We start from the raw sequence: 21,967 nt of genomic DNA, 5'->3' as shown, positions 1-21,967 counted from the left end.
CACACACACACACACACACACACTTCGAGCCCATTGCCTAAAACAGTGGAAAATTAAATCCAGAAGAGGTTTGGGGATAGGATAGAGACTGCAGCGGTTGGTGGCTAAAAATAGACTTTGCTTGTTAACAACCTCTCTTCCTTTGTTTCCTGCCTCCCTTCCTCCTTCCCTCGCTCCCCTCGTCTCCATCTCCTCCCTCTGAATTGAAACAATGTCTGATCGATAAAAAAATAAAATATGCAGCTCTTTTGATTTTCTTTCTGTTTATGACAAAGCAAAAATCATAAATTCCTTCACTTTGAAATCCAACACACACACACACACACACACACACACACACACACACACACACACACACACACACACACACACACACACACACACACACACACACACACACATGGTATCTCTGTCCAGCAGACTCTCTTCTCTTTCTGCCTCATTATGTCACTACATAGACGTTAAGGTCATCTTAATGTCACTTCATAAAGGCATTATAACAACTGGCTGACTCTTACGTGCCACCACATCCTCTGTTGCTCTTAGAAGCTGGAAATAGAGTAACTAAGTGATTTTCTGTTTATAAATCACTTAGAATGACCCGTTGATCTGGTATCCCAGAGGTCAGGCAGGCTTGAGAAAATGTTATTGTCGTACATACAGTGCCTTGCGAAAGTATTCGGCCCCTTTGAACTTTGCGACTTTTTGCCACATTTCAGGCTTCAAACATAAAGATATAAAACTGTATTTTTTTGTGAAGAATCAAAAACAAGTGGGACACAATCATGAAGTGGAACGACATTTATTGGATATTTCAAACTTTTTTAACAAATCAAAAACTGAAAAATTGGGCGTGCAAAATTATTCAGCCCCTTTACTTTCAGTGCAGCAAACTCTCTCCAGAAGTTCAGTGAGGATCTCTGAATGATCCAATGTTGACCTAAATGACTAATGATGATAAATACAATCCACCTGTGTGTAATCAAGTCTCCGTATAAATGCACCTGCACTGTGATAGTCTCAGAGGTCCGTTAAAAGCGCAGAGAGCATCATGAAGAACAAGCAACTCACCAGGCAGGTCCGAGATACTGTTGTGAAGAAGTTTAAAGCCGGATTTGGATACAAAAAGATTTCCCAAGCTTTAAACATCCCAAGGAGCACTGTGCAAGCGATAATATTGAAATGGAAGGAGTATCAGACCACTGCAAATCTACCAAGACCTGGCCGTCCCTCTAAACTTTCAGCTCATACAAGGAGAAGACTGATCAGAGATGCAGCCAAGAGGCCCATGATCACTCTGGATGAACTGCAGAGATCTACAGCTGAGGTGGGAGACTCTGTCCATAGGACAACAATCAGTCGTATATTGCACAAATCTGGCCTTTATGGAAGAGTGGCAAGAAGAAAGCCATTTCTTAAAGATATCCAAAAAGTGTCGTTTAAAGTTTGCCACAAGCCACCTGGGAGACACACCAAACATGTGGAAGAAGGTGCTCTGGTCAGATGAAACCAAAATGGAACTTTTTGGCAACAATGCAAAACGTTATGTTTGGCGTAAAAGCAACACAGCGCATCACCCTGAACACACCATACCCACTGTCAAACATGGTGGTGGCAGCATCATGGTTTGGGCCTGCTTTTCTTCAGCAGGGACAGGGAAGATGGTTAAAATTGATGGGAAGATGGATGGAGCCAAATACAGGACCATTCTGGAAGAAAACCTCATGGAGTCTGCAAAGGACCTGAGACTGGGACGGAGATTTGTCTTCCAACAAGACAATGATCCAAAACATAAAGCAAAATCTACAATGGAATGGTTAAAAAATAAATATATCCAGGTGTTAGAATGGCCAAGTCAAAGTCCAGACCTGAATCCAATCGAGAATCTGTGGAAAGAACTGAAAACTGCTGTTCACAAATGCTGTCCATCCAACCTCACTGAGCTCGAGCTGTTTTGCAAGGAGGAATGGGAAAAAATTACAGTCTCTCGATGTGCAAAACTGATAGAGACATACCCCAAGCGACTTACAGCTGTAATCGCAGCAAAAGGTGGCGCTACAAAGTATTAACTTAAGGGGGCTGAATAATTTTGCACGCCCAATTTTTCAGTTTTTGATTTGTTAAAAAAGTTTGAAATATCCAATAAATGTCGTTTCACTTCATGATTGTGTCCCACTTGTTGTTGATTCTTCACAAAAAAATACAGTTTTATATCTTTATGTTTGAAGCCTGAAATGTGGCAAAAGGTCGCAAAGTTCAAGGGGGCCGAATACTTTCGCAAGGCACTGTAGATGAAGACGTATAATCAAGTTCATGATAGCTGAAACTGGAGGAAGTGAGAGGAAAACTTCTTAATTAAATGAGATGATCTGCGTTCCTAGAGTTTAGCTGGTACCACATCTAAATGTTTACTTCCCTTCCCAGCCTGCTGCTGGAGAAATAATTGACCACGTTGTGATGAGTGCTAGTCAGTCTGATTTACACTCACTGCAATCAATGGAAATGCACACACATGCACACACATGGTTAATTGCAGACTGTGAATCAAGTACATTTCCTGCAATTTAAGAGACTGAATACAGGAGATAGCTTTTAGTAACCTTCCATTAATGTTACTGTTATTACCCATAGAGAGACCTGGCCCTGATACAGAGATATGCACTCATAAATATCCGGGTGCACTGTACACCTAAAGCAGGTCATTTGGACATCACATTACATCTCTCTCTCTCTCTCTCTCTCCCTCCCTCTCTTCAGGAGAGGTTATTGTTGTCCCTGCTCCCGGCCCATATCGCCCGTGTGATGAAGGCAGAGATCATTCAGAGGTTACAGGGACCAAGGGACAGGGACTTCGGCCGGGCAGAGGGAACCAACAACTTTCACAACCTCTATGTCCAACGACACACCAACGTCAGGTACACATCTATCTCTTCTCTATCTACTCTACTCCACTCTACCCTACTATACTCTACTCTACCCTAATCTACCCTACTCTACTCTACTCTAGTATATCCTTCTTTACCCTACCCAAATCTACTCCACTCTACCCTACTATACTCTACACTAACCTACTCTACTCTAATCTACCCTACCCTACTCTACCCTATTCTACTCTACTCTACTCTACTCTACTCTACTCTACTCTACTCTACTCTACTCTACTTTATACTTCTCAAACCTACTCTACTCCACTCTACCCTACTATACTCTACACTACCTTACTCTACTCTACCCTACTCTACTCTACAGTACTCTACCCTACTCTACTCTACTCTACCCTACTCTAATCTACCAGACCCTACTCTACCCTACTCTACTCTAATCTACTCTACTCTACCCTACCCTACCCAACCCTACTTTACTCTACTCTACCCTACCCTACCCTACCCTACCCTACCCTATTCTATTCTACTCTACTCTACCCTACTCTACCCTACTCTACCCTACTCTACTCTACTCTTCTCCACCCTACTCTACTCTACCCGACCCTACTCTACTCTACTCTACCCTACTCTTCTCTCCTCTACCCGACTCTACTCTACTCTTCTCCACCCTACTCTACTCTACCCGACCCTACTCTTCTCTACTCTACCCGGATCTACTCTACTCTACTCTAGTCTTCTCTACCCTACTCTACTCTACTCTTCTCCACCCTACTCTACTCTACCCTACTCTACTCTACTCTACCTTACTCTAATCTACCCTACCCTATTCTTCTCTACCCGACACTACTCTACTCTACTCTACTCCACTCTACTCTACTCTTCGCTACCCTACTCTACTCTACCCTACTCTACTCTACTCTACTATATCCTACCCTACTCCACCCTACCCAACACTACCCGACCCTACTCTACTCTACCCTACTCTTCTCTTCTCCCCTCTCCTCTACCCTACTCTACTCTACTCTACCTGGCTCTACTGTACTCTACCCTACCCGACCCTACTCTACCCTACCATAGTCTTCTCTACCCTACTCTACTCTACTCTACCCTACCCGGCCCTACTCTACTCTACACAAATCTAATCTACTCTACCCTATCATACTCTACCCTACCATACTTTACTCTACCCTACCCTACTCTACTCTACCCAACCATACCCTACTCTACTCTACCCAACCATACTCTAATCTACTCTACTCTACCTGAAACAACTCTACACGACCCTATTCTAATCTACTCTACTCTACCCTACTCTACTCTAACCTACCCTACCCGACCCAACCCTACTCTACCTACCCGGCCCTACTCTACTCTACCCTACTCTACTCTATTCTATCCTACCCTACTCTACCGTACCCGAGCATACTCCACCCTACTCTTCTCTACTCTACACACCCTACTCTACCCTATTCTACTCTACTCTACTCTACTCTATACTTCTCAACCCTACTCTACTCGACTCTACCCTACTATACTCTACACTACCTTACTCAACTCTACCCTACTCTACTCTACACTATTCTATTCTATTCTACTATACTATACTCTACTCTACTCTACTCTACTCTACTCTAATCTACTCTACCCTACTGTACTCTACTCTACTCTACTCTACCCTACCCTACCCAACCCTACTTTACTCTACTCTACCCTACCCTACCCTACCCTACCCTACCCTACCCTACCATATTCTACTCTACTCTACCCTACTCTACATTACCTTACTCTACCCCACCCTACTCTACTCTACTCTACTCTACTCTACTCTACTCTACTCTACTCTACTCTACTCTTCTCAACCCTACCCTACTCTACTCTACTCTACTCTACTCTACCCTACTCTACTCTACTCTACCCTACTCTTCGCTACTCTACCCTACTCTACTCTACTCTACTCTACTCTACTCTACTATATCCTACCCTACTCCACCCTGACCAACACTACCCGACCCTACTCCACCCTACTCTTCTCTACCCTACCATACTCTACTCTACCCTACCCTACTCTACTCTACCCAACCATACTCTAATCTACTCTACTCTACTCGAAACTACTCTACACGACCCTACTCTAATCTACTCTACTCTACCCTACTCTACTCTAACCTAACCTACCCTACCCGACCCAAACCTACTCTACCTACCCGGCCCTACTCTACTCTACCCTACTCTACTCTATTCTATCCTACCCTACTCTACCGTACCCGAGCATACTCCACCCTACTCTTCTCTACTCTACACACCTTACTCTACCCTATTCTACTCTACTCTACTCTACTCTATACATCTCAACCCTACTCTACTCCACTCTACCCTACTATACTCTACACTACCTTACTCTACTCTACTCTACTCTACTCTACTCTATTCTACTCTACCAGACCATACTCTACCCTACTCTACTCTAATCTACTCTACCCTACTGTACTCTACTGTACTCTACTCTACTCTACCCTACCCTACCCAACCCTACTTTACTCTACCCTACCCTACCCTACCCTACCGTATTCTACTCTACTCTACCCTACTCTACTCTACATTACCTTACTCTACCCCACCCTACTCTTCTCTTCTCTACTCTACTCTACTCTACTCTACTCTACTCTACTCGACTCTACCCTATCCTACTCTTCTCGACCCTACCCTACTCTACTCTACTCTACCCTACTCTACTCTACTCTACCCTACTCTTCGTTACTCTACTCTACTCTACTCTACTCTACTCTACTCTACTCTACCCTACCCTACCCTACCCTACTCCACCCTGACCAACACTGCCCGACCCTACCCCACCCTACTCTTCTCTACTCTACTCTACACTACTCTACCCGACCCTACTAAACTCTACCCTACTCTTCTCTCCTCTACCCGACTCTACTCTACTCTACCCGGCTCTACTCTACTCTACCCTACCCTACTCTACCCTACCATAGTCTTCCCTACTCTACTCTACTCTTCTCCACCCTACTCTACTCTACCCTACTCTACTCTACTCTACCTTACTCTAATCTACCCTACCCTACTCTTCTCTACCCGACACTACTCTACTCTACTCTACCCTACTCTTCGCTACCCTACTCTACTCTACCCTACTCTACTCTACTCTACTATATCCTACCCTACTCCACCCTACCCAACACTACCCGACCCTACTCTACTCTACCCTACTCTTCTCTTCTCTTCTCTCCTCTCCTCTACCCTACTATACTCTACTCTACTCTACTCTACCTGGCTCTACTCTACTCTACCCTACCCGACCCTACTCTACCCTACCATAGTCTTCCCTACCCTACTCTACTCTACTCTACCCTACCCGGCCCTACTCTACTCTACCCTACTCTAATCTACTCTACCCTACCATACTCTACTCTACACTAGCCTACTCTTCTCTACCCAAACATACCCTACTCTACCCAACCATACTCTAATCTACTCTACTCTACTCGAAACTACTCTACACGACCCTACTCTAATCTACTCTACTCTACCCTACTCTACTCTAACCTACCCTACCCGACCCAACCCTACTTTACCTACCCGGCCCTACTCTACTCTACCCTACTCTACTCTATTCTATCCTACCCTACTCTACCGTACCCGAGCATACTCCACCCTACTCTTCTCTACTCTACACACCCTACTCTACCCTATTCTACTCTACTCTACTCTACTCTACTCTACTCTACTCTATACTTCTCAACCCTACTCTACTCCACTCTACCCTACTATACTCTACACTACCTTACTCTACTCTACTCTACTCTACTCTACTCTACTCTACTCTACTCTACTCTACTATACTCTACTCTACTCTACCAGACCATACTCTACCCTACTCTACTCTAATCTACTCTACCCTACTGTACTGTACTGTACTGTACTCTACTCTACTCTACTTTACTCTACTCTACTCTACCCTGCCCTACCCTACCATATTCTACTCTACTCTACCCTACTCTACTCTACATTACCTTACTCTACCCCACCCTACTCTTCTCTACTCTACTCTACTCTACTCTACTCTACTCTACTCTACCCTACCCTACTCTTCTCGACCCTACCCTACTCTACTCTACCCTACTCTTCGCTACTGTACTCTACTCTACTCTACTCTACTCTACTCTACTCTATCCTACCCTACTCCACCCTGACCAACACTACCCGACCCTATTCCACCCTACTCTTCTCTACTCTACTCTACACTACTCTACCCGAACCTACTCTACTCTACTCTACCCTACTCTTCTCTCCTCTACCCGACTCTACTCTACTCTACCCGGCTCTACTCTACTCTACCCTACCCTACCCTACCCGACCCTACTCTACCCTACCCTAGTCTTTTCTACCCTACTCTACTCTACTATACCCTACCCGGCCCTACTCTACTCTACTCTACCCTACTCTACTCTACTCTATCCTACCCTACACCACCCTACCCAATCCTACCCGACCCTACACTACCCTGCTCCTCTCTACTCTACCCTACTCTCCTCTACTCTACTCTATCCTACTCTAATCTACTCTACACTATCATACTCTACTCTACCATACTCTACTCTACCCTACCCTACTCTACTCTACCCAACCATATTCTGCTCTATTCTACTCTACCCTACTCTAATCTACTCTACTTTACCCGAAACTACTCTACACGACCCTACTCTAATCTACTCTAATCTACCCTACTCTACTCTACTCTAACCTACCCTACCCGACCCAACCCTACTCTACCCTACCCGGCCCTACCCTACTCTGCCCTACTCTACTCTACCCTACTCTACTCTACCTTACTCAACACTACTCTTCTCTACTCTACTCTACTCTACTCTACTCTACTCTACTCTACTCTACTCTGTTCTACTCTACTCTACTCTACTCTACTCTATCCTACCCTACTCTACTCTACTCTACTCTACTCTACTCTACTCTACTCTACTCTACTCTACCCTAAGCAGCCCAACCCTACCCGACCCTACTCTACCCTACTCTACTCTACACTACTCTACTCGACTCGACTCGACTCTACTCTACTCTACTCTACTCTACTCTACTCTACTCTACTCTACTCTGTTCTACTCTACTCTACTCTACTCTATCCTACCCTACTCTACTCTACTCTACTCTACCCTAAGCAGCCCAACCCTACCCGACCCTACTCTACCCTACTCCACTCAACACTACTCTACTCTACTCGACTCGACTCTACTCTACTCTACTCTACTCTACTTTACCCAACCCTACTCTAATCTACTCTACTCTACTCTACCCGACCCTATTCTCCCTGAGCCTACTTTAATCTACTCTACTCTACCCTACTCTACCCTACCCTACCCTACCCGACCCGACCCTACTCTACTCTACCCTACCCGGCCCTACTCTACTCTACTCTACTCTACTCTACTCTACTCTACTCTACTCTACTCTACTCTACTCAACCCTATTCTACCCTACTCTACCCTACTCTACTCTACTCATCTCTACTCTACTCTACCCTGCCCTACCCTACCATATTCTACTCTACTCTACCCTACTCTACTCTACATTACCTTACTCTACCCCACCCTACTCTTCTCTACTCTACTCTACTCTACTCTACTCTACTCTACTCTACTCTACTCTACCCTACCCTACTCTTCTCGACCCTACCCTACTCTACTCTACCCTACTCTTCGCTACTGTACTCTACTCTACTCTACTCTACTCTACTCTACTCTACTCTACTCTATCCTACCCTACTCCACCCTGACCAACACTACCCGACCCTATTCCACCCTACTCTTCTCTACTCTACTCTACACTACTCTACCCGAACCTACTCTACTCTACTCTACCCTACTCTTCTCTCCTCTACCCGACTCTACTCTACTCTACCCGGCTCTACTCTACTCTACTCTACCCTACCCTACCCGACCCTACTCTACCCTACCCTAGTCTTTTCTACCCTACTCTACTCTACTATACCCTACCCGGCCCTACTCTACTCTACTCTACCCTACTCTACTCTATCCTACCCTACACCACCCTACCCAATCCTACCCGACCCTACACTACCCTGCTCCTCTCTACTCTACCCTACTCTCCTCTACTCTACTCTATCCTACTCTAATCTACTCTACACTATCATACTCTACTCTACCATACTCTACTCTACCCTACCCTACTCTACTCTACCCAACCATATTCTGCTCTATTCTACTCTACCCTACTCTAATCTACTCTACTTTACCCGAAACTACTCTACACGACCCTACTCTAATCTACTCTAATCTACCCTACTCTACTCTAACCTACCCTACCCGACCCAACCCTACTCTACCCTACCCGGCCCTACTCTACTCTGCCCTACTCTACTCTACCCTACTCTACTCTACCTTACTCAACACTACTCTTCTCTACTCTACTCTACTCTACTCTACTCTGTTCTACTCTACTCTACTCTACTCTACTCTATCCTACCCTACTCTACTCTACTCTACTCTACTCTACTCTACTCTACCCTAAGCAGCCCAACCCTACCCGACCCTACTCTACCCTACTCTACTCTACACTACTCTACTCGACTCGACTCTACTCTACTCTACTCTACTCTACTCTACTCTACTCTACTCTACTCTGTTCTACTCTACTCTACTCTACTCTATCCTACCCTACTCTACTCTACTCTACTCTACCCTAAGCAGCCCAACCCTACCCGACCCTACTCTACCCTACTCTACTCAACACTACTCTACTCTACTCGACTCGACTCTACTCTACTCTACTCTACTCTACTCTACTCTACTTTACCCAACCCTACTCTAATCTACTCTACTCTACCCGACCCTATTCTCCCTGAGCCTACTCTAATCTACTCTACTCTACCCTACTCTACCCTACCCTACCCTACCCGACCCGACCCTACTCTACTCTACCCTACCCGGCCCTACTCTACTCTTCTCTACTCTACTCTACTCTACTCTACTCTGTTCTACTCTACTCTACTCTACTCTATCCTACCCTACTCTACTCTACTCTACTCTACTCTACTCTACTCTACTCTACTCTACTCTACTCTACTCTACTCTACCCTAAGCAGCCCAACCCTACCCGACCCTACTCTACCCTACTCTACTCAACACTACTCTACTCTACTCGACTCGACTCTACTCTACTCTACTCTACTCTACTCTACTTTACCCAACCCTACTCTAATCTACTCTACTCTACTCTACCCGACCCTATTCTCCCTGAGCCTACTCTAATCTACTCTACTCTACCCTACTCTACCCTACCCTACCCTACCCGACCCGACCCTACTCTACTCTACCCTACCCGGCCCTACTCTACTCTACTCTACTCTACTCAACCCTATTCTACCCTACTCTACCCTACTCTACTCTACTCATCTCTACTCTACTCAACTAACTCTACCCTATTCTTATGTTCCCTTCACTCGTCTCTCCATCCTAGATAGGTCATCTATGCTGTGTCCTGTTTGTGTTATCTGTTTGTGTTATCTTAATCCAGGTTCCAGTCTACTGGATTCTATTGGAAATCACTGTTGAACTAGAGAGCCAAGTAGATCCTATATACTATACGTACAGTCAATGATCTCCTTCTGTAAACTGAAGAGCTCCAATCAACTCCATTCTGTAATCATAATGCCAGTCAAATCATTGTCTATGTATTAAAGCTCTATTGGGTTGTAGTTAGTAATGCTTTTTTCATCATGGTGGTACAACTGAGAGGGATGTAGCAATGTCCTCTGTTTGGAGTGGTTCTCACACGTTTGTGTGTTTGCAGAATCCTGTGTCTATGTGTGCGTGAATATTTGTGAAGGGTGTAGAGCTCGGAAGTAGTTTACCATTGACCTCTATGCTAATAATGTATTTTCAAGGACTGAGAGTATCTGCTTGTATCTCCACTGAAGGAGAACACGTTAATCTACTCCAAACTAATACACTCGGATCAGAGGAATTGTACGTTGATAATGTACTAAGGTCTCCCTGTATTGGTTATCTTGGAAGTCTTCTAAGTCTTAGTGAACTAAATAGGCTTGCTGATTTGTTCTACTGGTCGATGTCAGTGTTGACTGTCCTGTGGTGCTGATGGTACCTCTGTATTCATTATTCTCCATACAGGAGCGACTGGCCATCTGGCAATTCGGGCTGGTCAAATTGTCCGATGTGTCAGAAATTCCAGAGACGATTTCTGCTCCAAGTCCACCCCTGCCTCTGTGTTTTCTAAGTCTTCTCAGTAACAGCTAAATAGTCTTCCTGGTTAGGCCCATTTCTCTTCAGAGATTCTCCCAAACAGTGGGGAATGGCTGCAATTTAGATGGCTGCTGTCCATCGCTGTCCACGGTGCTGAAATCTCAGATGAGAGGAGGTTGAAGAGGAAAGGAAAAGAACGCTGTTCCTTTTGATATGTTTTAATGTGTATTCATCTCTCTCTCTCTCTCTCTCTCTCCCTCTGTTTCAGTATTCTGTATGCAGACATCGTAGGGTTCACTAAGCTGGCTGGTGACTGCTCACCCGGAGAACTGGTGCACATGCTCAATGAATTGTTTGGCAAGTTTGACCAGATAGCCAAGGTAACGTCACACGCATGCATAAGAATCACACACACACACACACACACACACACACACACACACACACACACACACACACACACACACACACACACACACACACACACACACACACACACACACACACACACACACACACACACACACACACACACACACACACACACACACACACACACACACACCTACTAGCACACTCACAGACGAGTACGCTCACAACTGCCGTTAATCACTGTGTATGTGCACCATACTACATAACGGTAGTTGTTCTTGTGCGTAATATTGTACATCCGTGGGAAGTTTTCTCCCTTGCTGATCTGTCTCCTGTGTTTTCTCGGATGGAGTGTCGGCTGTTGATTCATGTCAGTACAACTACAGGCCTTCACACACACACACACACACACACACACACACACACACACACACACACACACACACACACACACACACACACACACACACACACACACACACACACACACACACACACACACACACACACACACACACACACAGAGACAGACAGACAGACAGACACACAGACAGACACATAGATACACACTGCCTAGCGCCCCAGAAATGTGGTTGTTATATAATATAGACGGAGGAGTTAGGATGCTTGAGCATTGCTGTAAGCAGTCTAACATCTAGTGGGAGTGTGTTTTGGGTCATCAGTGTGTGTGAGAGAGGTCATTAGCACGTGTAGGTGTATGGGTTCACTAGGGATGCACACCAATACAGTTCCTCAGGCTATGCAACATTCATGCAAGGTTGATAAAAAGCTTATGGTTATTTGCCTAATCTGTGAACTCCAGATGTAGAATGTTAGTTAGTTCTACAGGAGGAAATAATGTTGCTGAAACAAGAAATGTGAATTACTGTTTTTGTATGGGTTGATACATTTATTTTCCGTCAAATTAAGTCTGAGATTTTAAAGTGGAAATGACAAACTTTAGAAGCCTTTTTAAAACCTCAAATACACTAAGTTTTGAGCAACAAAATAATGATCAAATTAAGGTCCTACAGGTCATCTTTTGATTTTGATTTTTGATTTTTGATTTTTAATTACACAAAGTATGTTTTTTATTCTGATTCTGAAATTCTCTCTCTCTCTTTCTCACTCTCGCTAATTATCTCTGTCCATCTGTTGCCCCCTGTCTCTCCCCCTCTCTCTCCCACTCTCTCTCTCTCCTCCTCTCTCCCTCCCTCCCTCACTCCTCCTCTCTCTCCCCCTCTCTCTCCCTCTCTCTCTCCTCCTCTCTCCCTCCCTCTCTCCTCCTCTCTCTCCCCCTCTCTCTCCCTCTCTCCCCCCCTCTCACCCTCTCTCTCCCCCTCTCTGCCCCCCCTCTCTCTCTCTCTCTCTCTCTCCCTCTCTCTCTCTCTCTCTCTCTCTCCCTCTCTCCCCTCTCCAGGAGAATGAGTGTATGCGTATAAAGATCCTGGGTGATTGTTACTACTGTGTATCAGGCCTACCAGAGTCTCTCCCTCACCACGCACGCAACTGTGTCAAGATGGGACTGGACATGTGTGAGGCCATCAAGTAAAACACCAGCTCCCTGCTTTTACACACACACACACACACACACACACACACACACACACACACACACACACACACACACACACACACACACACACACACACACACACACACACACACACACACACACACACAACACAACACAACACAACACAACACAAACGCAAATATACATATGCACTACCACACGCACTCATGGAAGTGAACTGTATTTGGGGGTGATCAGGGTTCAACTGTTAAAACATTTCTTAAATGGAAGCAAACGGAACAAAAAGGGGATAAATATAAATATATATGTGTGAGCTGTAGTGCACCATGTGAGCTAGAGATGATAAGCTAATCCTCTCTACACACACACAAACACACACACATACACACTACACACTGTCTGCAAACATACACACAAACACAAATACACACAAACACATTATTTTTCACCTCATAGAACAAAACAGCAGTTCATATGAGGTTGTACATGTTTACCTCAGGAAGGTGCGTGATGCTACTGGTGTGGATATCAATATGCGAGTCGGGGTGCATTCTGGGAACGTGCTGTGTGGCGTCATCGGCCTCCAAAAGTGGCAGTACGACGTCTGGTCACATGATGTCACTTTAGCCAATCACATGGAGGCAGGGGGCGTGCCAGGGTAAGATCAACCAATAGTCTGCTGTTTCTTAAAATAATTCCCAATACATATTTGCATTCACAAACCATTTGGCTTATGATTATTATTCACCGCGCCTATCTTTTCCTCTCTCTTCCTCCCTCTCACTTCTCCTCTCCTCCCTCAGGCGTGTCCATATCTCCTCAGTAACATTGGAGCATCTGAAGGGGTCCTATAAGGTGGAACCAGGGGAGGGACAGAGTAGAGACTTTTACCTGAAGGAACACGGAGTCATCACTTACCTGGTCATCAACCCCAAGGTCAGACATGAGAATGTGGTCCATACGCGGTCGACACACAAACACAGATATAACATACTCTGAAAACTAAAGTTGAAACACTACCAATTCATTGGTTCTATACTATTTATAATGCTGAAATACTACAACAGCTGTTTGCTTGAACGGAGCAATGCATGTTAAAGAATAAAAAGAAACACATTTGACTTCTTTCCAACCTGATTGGTTGTCCAGGCTGAGAGGCGGAGCCCTCACCTGTGTGCGCGTTCTCGTTCCTCTTTGGAAGGAGGGAAGATGAGGGCGTCGGTCAGAATGACTCGGTACCTGGAATCCTGGGGGGCGGCAAAACCTTTTGCTAACCTGCACCATCGAGACAGCATGACCACTGACAACGGCAAAATAAACACTACGGTGAGTACACACATAAACACACGTACATAAACACACACAAACAAACACACGTACATAAACACACATAAACACACGTACATAAACACACGTACATAAACAGACACACATACATAAACACACGTACATAAACACACGTACATAAACACACGTACATAAACACACGTACATAAACACACATACATAAACACACGAACATAAACACACGTACACAAACACACATACACAAACACACATACATAAACACACGTACATAAACAGACACACATACATAAACACACGTACATAAACACACATACACAAACACACGTACATAAACACACGTACATAAACACACATACATAAACAGACACACACAAACACACGTACATAAACAGACACACATACATAAACACACGTACATAAACAGACACACATACATAAACACACGTACATAAACACACATACACAAACACAAGTACATAAACACACGTACTTAAACACACATACATAAACAGACACACACAAACACACGTACATAAACACACGTACATAAACAGACACACATAAACACACGTACATAAACACACGTACATAAACAGACACACATACATAAACACACATACACAAACACATGTACATAAACACACATACATAAACAGACACACATAAACACACGTACATAAACACACGTACATAAACAGACACACATAAACACACGTACATAAACACACGTACATAAACACACGTACATAAACACACGTACATAAACACACATACATAAACACACGTACATAAACACACGTACATGAACACACATACATAAACAGACACACATAAACACACGTACATAAACACACGTACATAAACACACGTACATAAACAGACACACATACATAAACACACGTACATAAACACACGTACATAAACACACGTACATAAACACACCTACATAAACACACATACATAAAGACACGTACATAAACAGACACACACACATAAACACACCTACATAAACACACGTACATAAACACACGTACATAAACACACGTACATAAACACACGTACATAAACACACCTACATAAACACACGTACATAAACACACGTACATAAACACACGTACATAAACAGACACACATACATAAACACAACTACATAAACACACGTACATAAACAGACACACATACATAAACACACGTACATAAACAGACACACATAAACACACGTACATAAACACACGTACATAAACACACCTACATAAACACACGTACATAAACACACGTACATAAACACACGTACATAAACAGACACACATACATAAACACACCTACATAAACACACGTACATAAACACACGTACATAAACACACGTACATAAACACACCTACATAAACACACGTACATAAACAGACACACATAAACAGACACACATAAACACACGTACATAAACACACATACATAAACACACCTACATAAACACACGTACATAAACACACGTACATAAACACACGTACATAAACACACGTACATAAACACACATATATAAACACACGTACATAAACAGACACACATAAACAGACACACATAAACACACGTACATAAACACACGTACATAAACACACGTACATAAACACACGTACATAAACACACGTACATAAACACACTTACATAAACACACATACATAAACACACCTACACAAACACACGTACATAAACACACGTACATAAACAGACACACATAAACACACGTACATAAACACACGTACATAAACACACGTACATAAACACACGTACATAAACACACGTACATAAACACACGTACATAAACACACGTACATAAACAGACACACGTACATAAACACACGTACATAAACAGACACACATAAAAACACCTACATAAACACACGTACATAAACACACGTACATAAACACACGTACACAAACACACGTACATAAACACACGTACATAAACACACGTACATAAACAGACACACGTACATAAACACACGTACACAAACACACGTACATAAACACACGTACATAAACAGACACACGTACATAAACAGACACACATAAACACACCTACACAAACACACGTACATAAACACACGTACATAAAAACACGTACATAAACACACGTACATAAACACACGTACATAAACACACGTACATAAACACACGTACATAAACACACGTACATAAACACACGTACATAAACAGACACACGTACATAAACACACGTACATAAACAGACACACATAAAAACACCTACATAAACACACGTACATAAACACACGTACATAAACACACGTACACAAACACACGTACATAAACACACGTACATAAACACACGTACATAAACAGACACACGTACATAAACACACGTACACAAACACACGTACATAAACACACGTACATAAACAGACACACGTACATAAACAGACACACATAAACACACCTACACAAACACACGTACATAAACACACGTACATAAAAACACGTACATAAACACACGTACATAAACACACGTACATAAACACACGTACACAAACACACGTACATAAACACACGTACATAAACACACGTACATAAACACACGTACATAAACACACGTACATAAACACACGTACATAAACACACATACATAAACAGACACACATAAAAACACCTACATAAACACACGTACATAAACACACACACATAAACAGACACACATAAACACACGTACATAAACACACATACATAAACAGACACACATAAACACACCTACATAAACACACGTACACAAACACACACACATAAACAGACACACATAAACACACGTACATAAACACACATACATAAACAGACACACATAAACACACCTACATAAACACACGTACATAAACACACACACATAAACAGACACACATAAACACACGTACATAAACACACATACATAAACACACGTACATAAACACACACACATAAACAGACACACATAAACACACATACATAAACACACGTACACAAACACACACACATAAACAGACACACATAAACACACGTACATAAACACACATACATAAACAGACACACATAAACACACCTACACAAACACACGTACATAAACACACATACACAAACACACACATAAACACACCTACACAAACACACATACATAAACACACGTACATAAACAGACACACATAAACACACGTACATAAACACACGTACATAAACACACCTACACAAACACACGTACATAAACACACGTACATAAACACACGTACATAACCCACATACACAAACACACGTACATAAACACACATACATAAACACACGTACATAAACACACATACATAAACACACGTACATAAACACACGTACATAAACACACATACATAAACACACATACATAAACACACGTAAATAAACACACGTACATAAACAGACACACATAAACACACGTACATAAACACACGTACATAAACACACATACATAAACACACATACACAAACACACGTACATAAACACACATACATAAACACACGTACATAAACACACGTACACAAACACACGTACATAAACACACGTACATAAACACACGTACACAAGCAGACACACATAAACACACGTACATAAACACACGTACATAAACACACATACATAAACACACGTACATAAACACACGTACATAAACACACGTACATAAACACACGTACATAAACACACGTACATAAACACACGTACATAAACACACATACATAAACACACATACATAAACACACGTACATAAACAGACACACGTACATAAACACACGTACATAAACACACCTACACAAACACACGTACATAAACACACATACATAACCACACCTACATAAACACACACACATAAACACAAGTACATAAACACACGTACACAAACACACCTACACAAACACACATACATAAACACACATACATAAACACACACACATAAACACACGTACATAAACACACATACATAAACACACGTACATAAACAGACACACATAAACACACGTACATAAACACACGTACATAAACACACATACATAAACACACATACACAAACACACGTACATAAACACACATACATAAACACACCTACATAAACACACGTACACAAACACACGTACATAAACACACGTACATAAACACACGTACACAAGCAGACACACATAAACACACGTACATAAACACACATACACAAACACACACACATAAACACACCTACACAAACACACGTACATAAACACACATACATAAACAGACACACATAAACACACGTACATAAACACACGTACATAAACACACCTACACAAACACACGTACATAAACACACGTACATAAACACACGTACATAAACAGACACACATACAAAAACACACCTACATAAACACACGTACATAAACAGACACACGTACATAAACACACGTACATAAACACACCTACATAAACACACGTACATAAACAGACACACATAAACAGACACACATAAACACACGTACATAAACACACATACATAAACACACCTACATAAACACACGTACATAAACACACGTACATAAACACACGTACATAAACACACGTACATAAACACACGTACATAAACACACGTACATAAACAGACACACATAAACACACGTACATAAACACACATACATAAACACACCTACACAAAAACACGTACACAAACACACGTACATAAACAGACACACATAAACACACGTACATAAACACACATACATAACACACATACACAAACACACGTACATAAACACACATACATAAACACACGTACATAAACACACATACATAAACACACGTACATAAACACACGTACATAAACACACATACATAAACACACATACATAAACACACGTAAATAAACACACGTACATAAACAGACACACATAAACACACGTACATAAACACACGTACATAAACACACATACATAAACACACATACACAAACACACGTACATAAACACACATACATAAACACACGTACATAAACACACGTACACAAACACACGTACATAAACACACGTACATAAACACACGTACACAAGCAGACACATAAACACACGTACATAAACACACGTACATAAACACACATACATAAACACACGTACATAAACACACGTACATAAACACACGTACATAAACACACGTACATAAACACACGTACATAAACACACGTACATAAACACACATACATAAACACACGTACATAAACACACGTACATAAACACACATACATAAACACACGTACATAAACAGACACACGTACATAAACACACGTACATAAACACACCTACACAAACACACGTACATAAACACACATACATAACCACACCTACATAAACACACACACATAAACACACGTACATAAACACACGTACACAAACACACCTACACAAACACACATACATAAACACACATACATAAACACACACACATAAACACACGTACATAAACACACATACATAAACACACGTACATAAACAGACACACATAAACACACGTACATAAACACACGTACATAAACACACATACATAAACACACATACACAAACACACGTACATAAACACACATACATAAACACACCTACATAAACACACGTACACAAACACACGTACATAAACACACGTACATAAACACACGTACACAAGCAGACACACATAAACACACGTACATAAACACACATACACAAACACACACACATAAACACACCTACACAAACACACGTACATAAACACACATACATAAACAGACACACATAAACACACGTACATAAACACATGTACATAAACACACCTACACAAACACACGTACATAAACACACGTACATAAACACACGTACATAAACAGACACACATACAAAAACACACCTACATAAACACACGTACATAAACAGACACACGTACATAAACACACGTACATAAACACACCTACATAAACACACGTACATAAACAGACACACATAAACAGACACACATAAACACACGTACATAAACACACATACATAAACACACCTACATAAACACACGTACATAAACACACGTACATAAACCATAAACAGACACACGTACATAAACACACGTACATAAACAGACACACATAAAAACACCTACATAAACACACGTACATAAACACACGTACATAAACACACGTACACAAACACACGTACATAAACACACGTACATAAACACACGTACATAAACAGACACACGTACATAAACACACGTACACAAACACACGTACATAAACACACGTACATAAACAGACACACATAAACACACCTACACAAACACACGTACATAAACACACGTACATAAACACACGTACATAAACACACGTACACAAACACACGTACATAAACACACGTACATAAACACAAGTACATAAACAGACACATGTACATAAACACACGTACACAAACACACGTACATAAACACACATACATAAACACACGTACATAAACACACGTACATAAACAGACACACATACATAAACACACGTACATAAACACACGTACATAAACACACGTACATAAACAGACACACGTACATAAACAGACACACATAAACACACGTACATAAACAGACACACATAAACACACGTACATAAACACACATACAGAAACAGACACACATAAACACACCTACATAAACACACGTACATAAACACACACACATAAACAGACACACATAAACACACGTACATAAACACACATACATAAACAGACACACATAAACACACCTACATAAACACACGTACACAAACACACACACATAAACAGACACACATAAACACACGTACATAAACACACATTCATAAACAGACACACATAAACACACCTACATAAACACACGTACATAAACACACACACATAAACAGACACACATAAACACACGTACATAAACACACATACATAAACACACGTACATAAACACACACACATAAACAGACACAGATAAACACACATACATAAACACACGTACACAAACACACACACATAAACAGACACACATAAACACACGTACATAAACACACATACATAAACAGACACACATAAACACACCTACACAAACACACGTACATAAACACACAAACACACACACATAAACACACCTACACAAACACACGTACATAAACACACGTACATAAACAGACACACATAAACACACCTACACAAACACACGTACATAAACACACGTACATAAACACACATACATAAACACACATACATAAACACACGTACATAAACACACGTACATAAACAGACACACATAAACACACGTACATAAACACACATACATAAACACACATACACAAACACACGTACATAAACACACATACATAAACACACGTACATAAACACACGTACACAAACACACGTACATAAACACACGTACATAAACACACGTACACAAGCAGACACACATAAACACACGTACATAAACACACGTACATAAACACACGTACATAAATACACGTACATAAACACACGTACATAAACACACACACATAAACACACATACACAAACACACGTACATAAACACACGTACACAAACACACCTACACAAACACACGTACATAAACAC

The 21,967-nt window shown here is 41.8% G+C and overlaps 1 protein-coding gene across 5 annotated transcripts in view; it reads left to right on the top strand.

Moving 5' to 3' along the window:
* LOC135549746 (adenylate cyclase type 2-like) overlaps nucleotides 1-21,967 on the top strand; it is a 118,456-nt gene that overhangs the window by 38,504 nt on the left and 57,985 nt on the right. For all 5 annotated transcript variants that reach the window (XM_064980007.1, XM_064980006.1, XM_064980009.1 and 2 more), the window contains exons 5-10: nucleotides 2,758-2,915; nucleotides 11,406-11,517; nucleotides 12,930-13,057; nucleotides 13,546-13,704; nucleotides 13,850-13,982; nucleotides 14,196-14,372. In XM_064980007.1, the coding sequence (XP_064836079.1) occupies nucleotides 2,758-2,915; nucleotides 11,406-11,517; nucleotides 12,930-13,057; nucleotides 13,546-13,704; nucleotides 13,850-13,982; nucleotides 14,196-14,372 (867 nt within the window). The remainder of the gene's footprint in view (nucleotides 1-2,757; nucleotides 2,916-11,405; nucleotides 11,518-12,929; nucleotides 13,058-13,545; nucleotides 13,705-13,849; nucleotides 13,983-14,195; nucleotides 14,373-21,967) is intronic.

Source organism: Oncorhynchus masou, chromosome 12 (assembly GCF_036934945.1).
Source record: "Oncorhynchus masou masou isolate Uvic2021 chromosome 12, UVic_Omas_1.1, whole genome shotgun sequence".
Taxonomy (NCBI): Eukaryota; Metazoa; Chordata; class Actinopteri; order Salmoniformes; family Salmonidae; genus Oncorhynchus; species Oncorhynchus masou.
The sequence above is the reverse complement of the archived record's forward strand: the minus strand, read 5'-3'. Positions and strand labels throughout refer to the sequence as shown.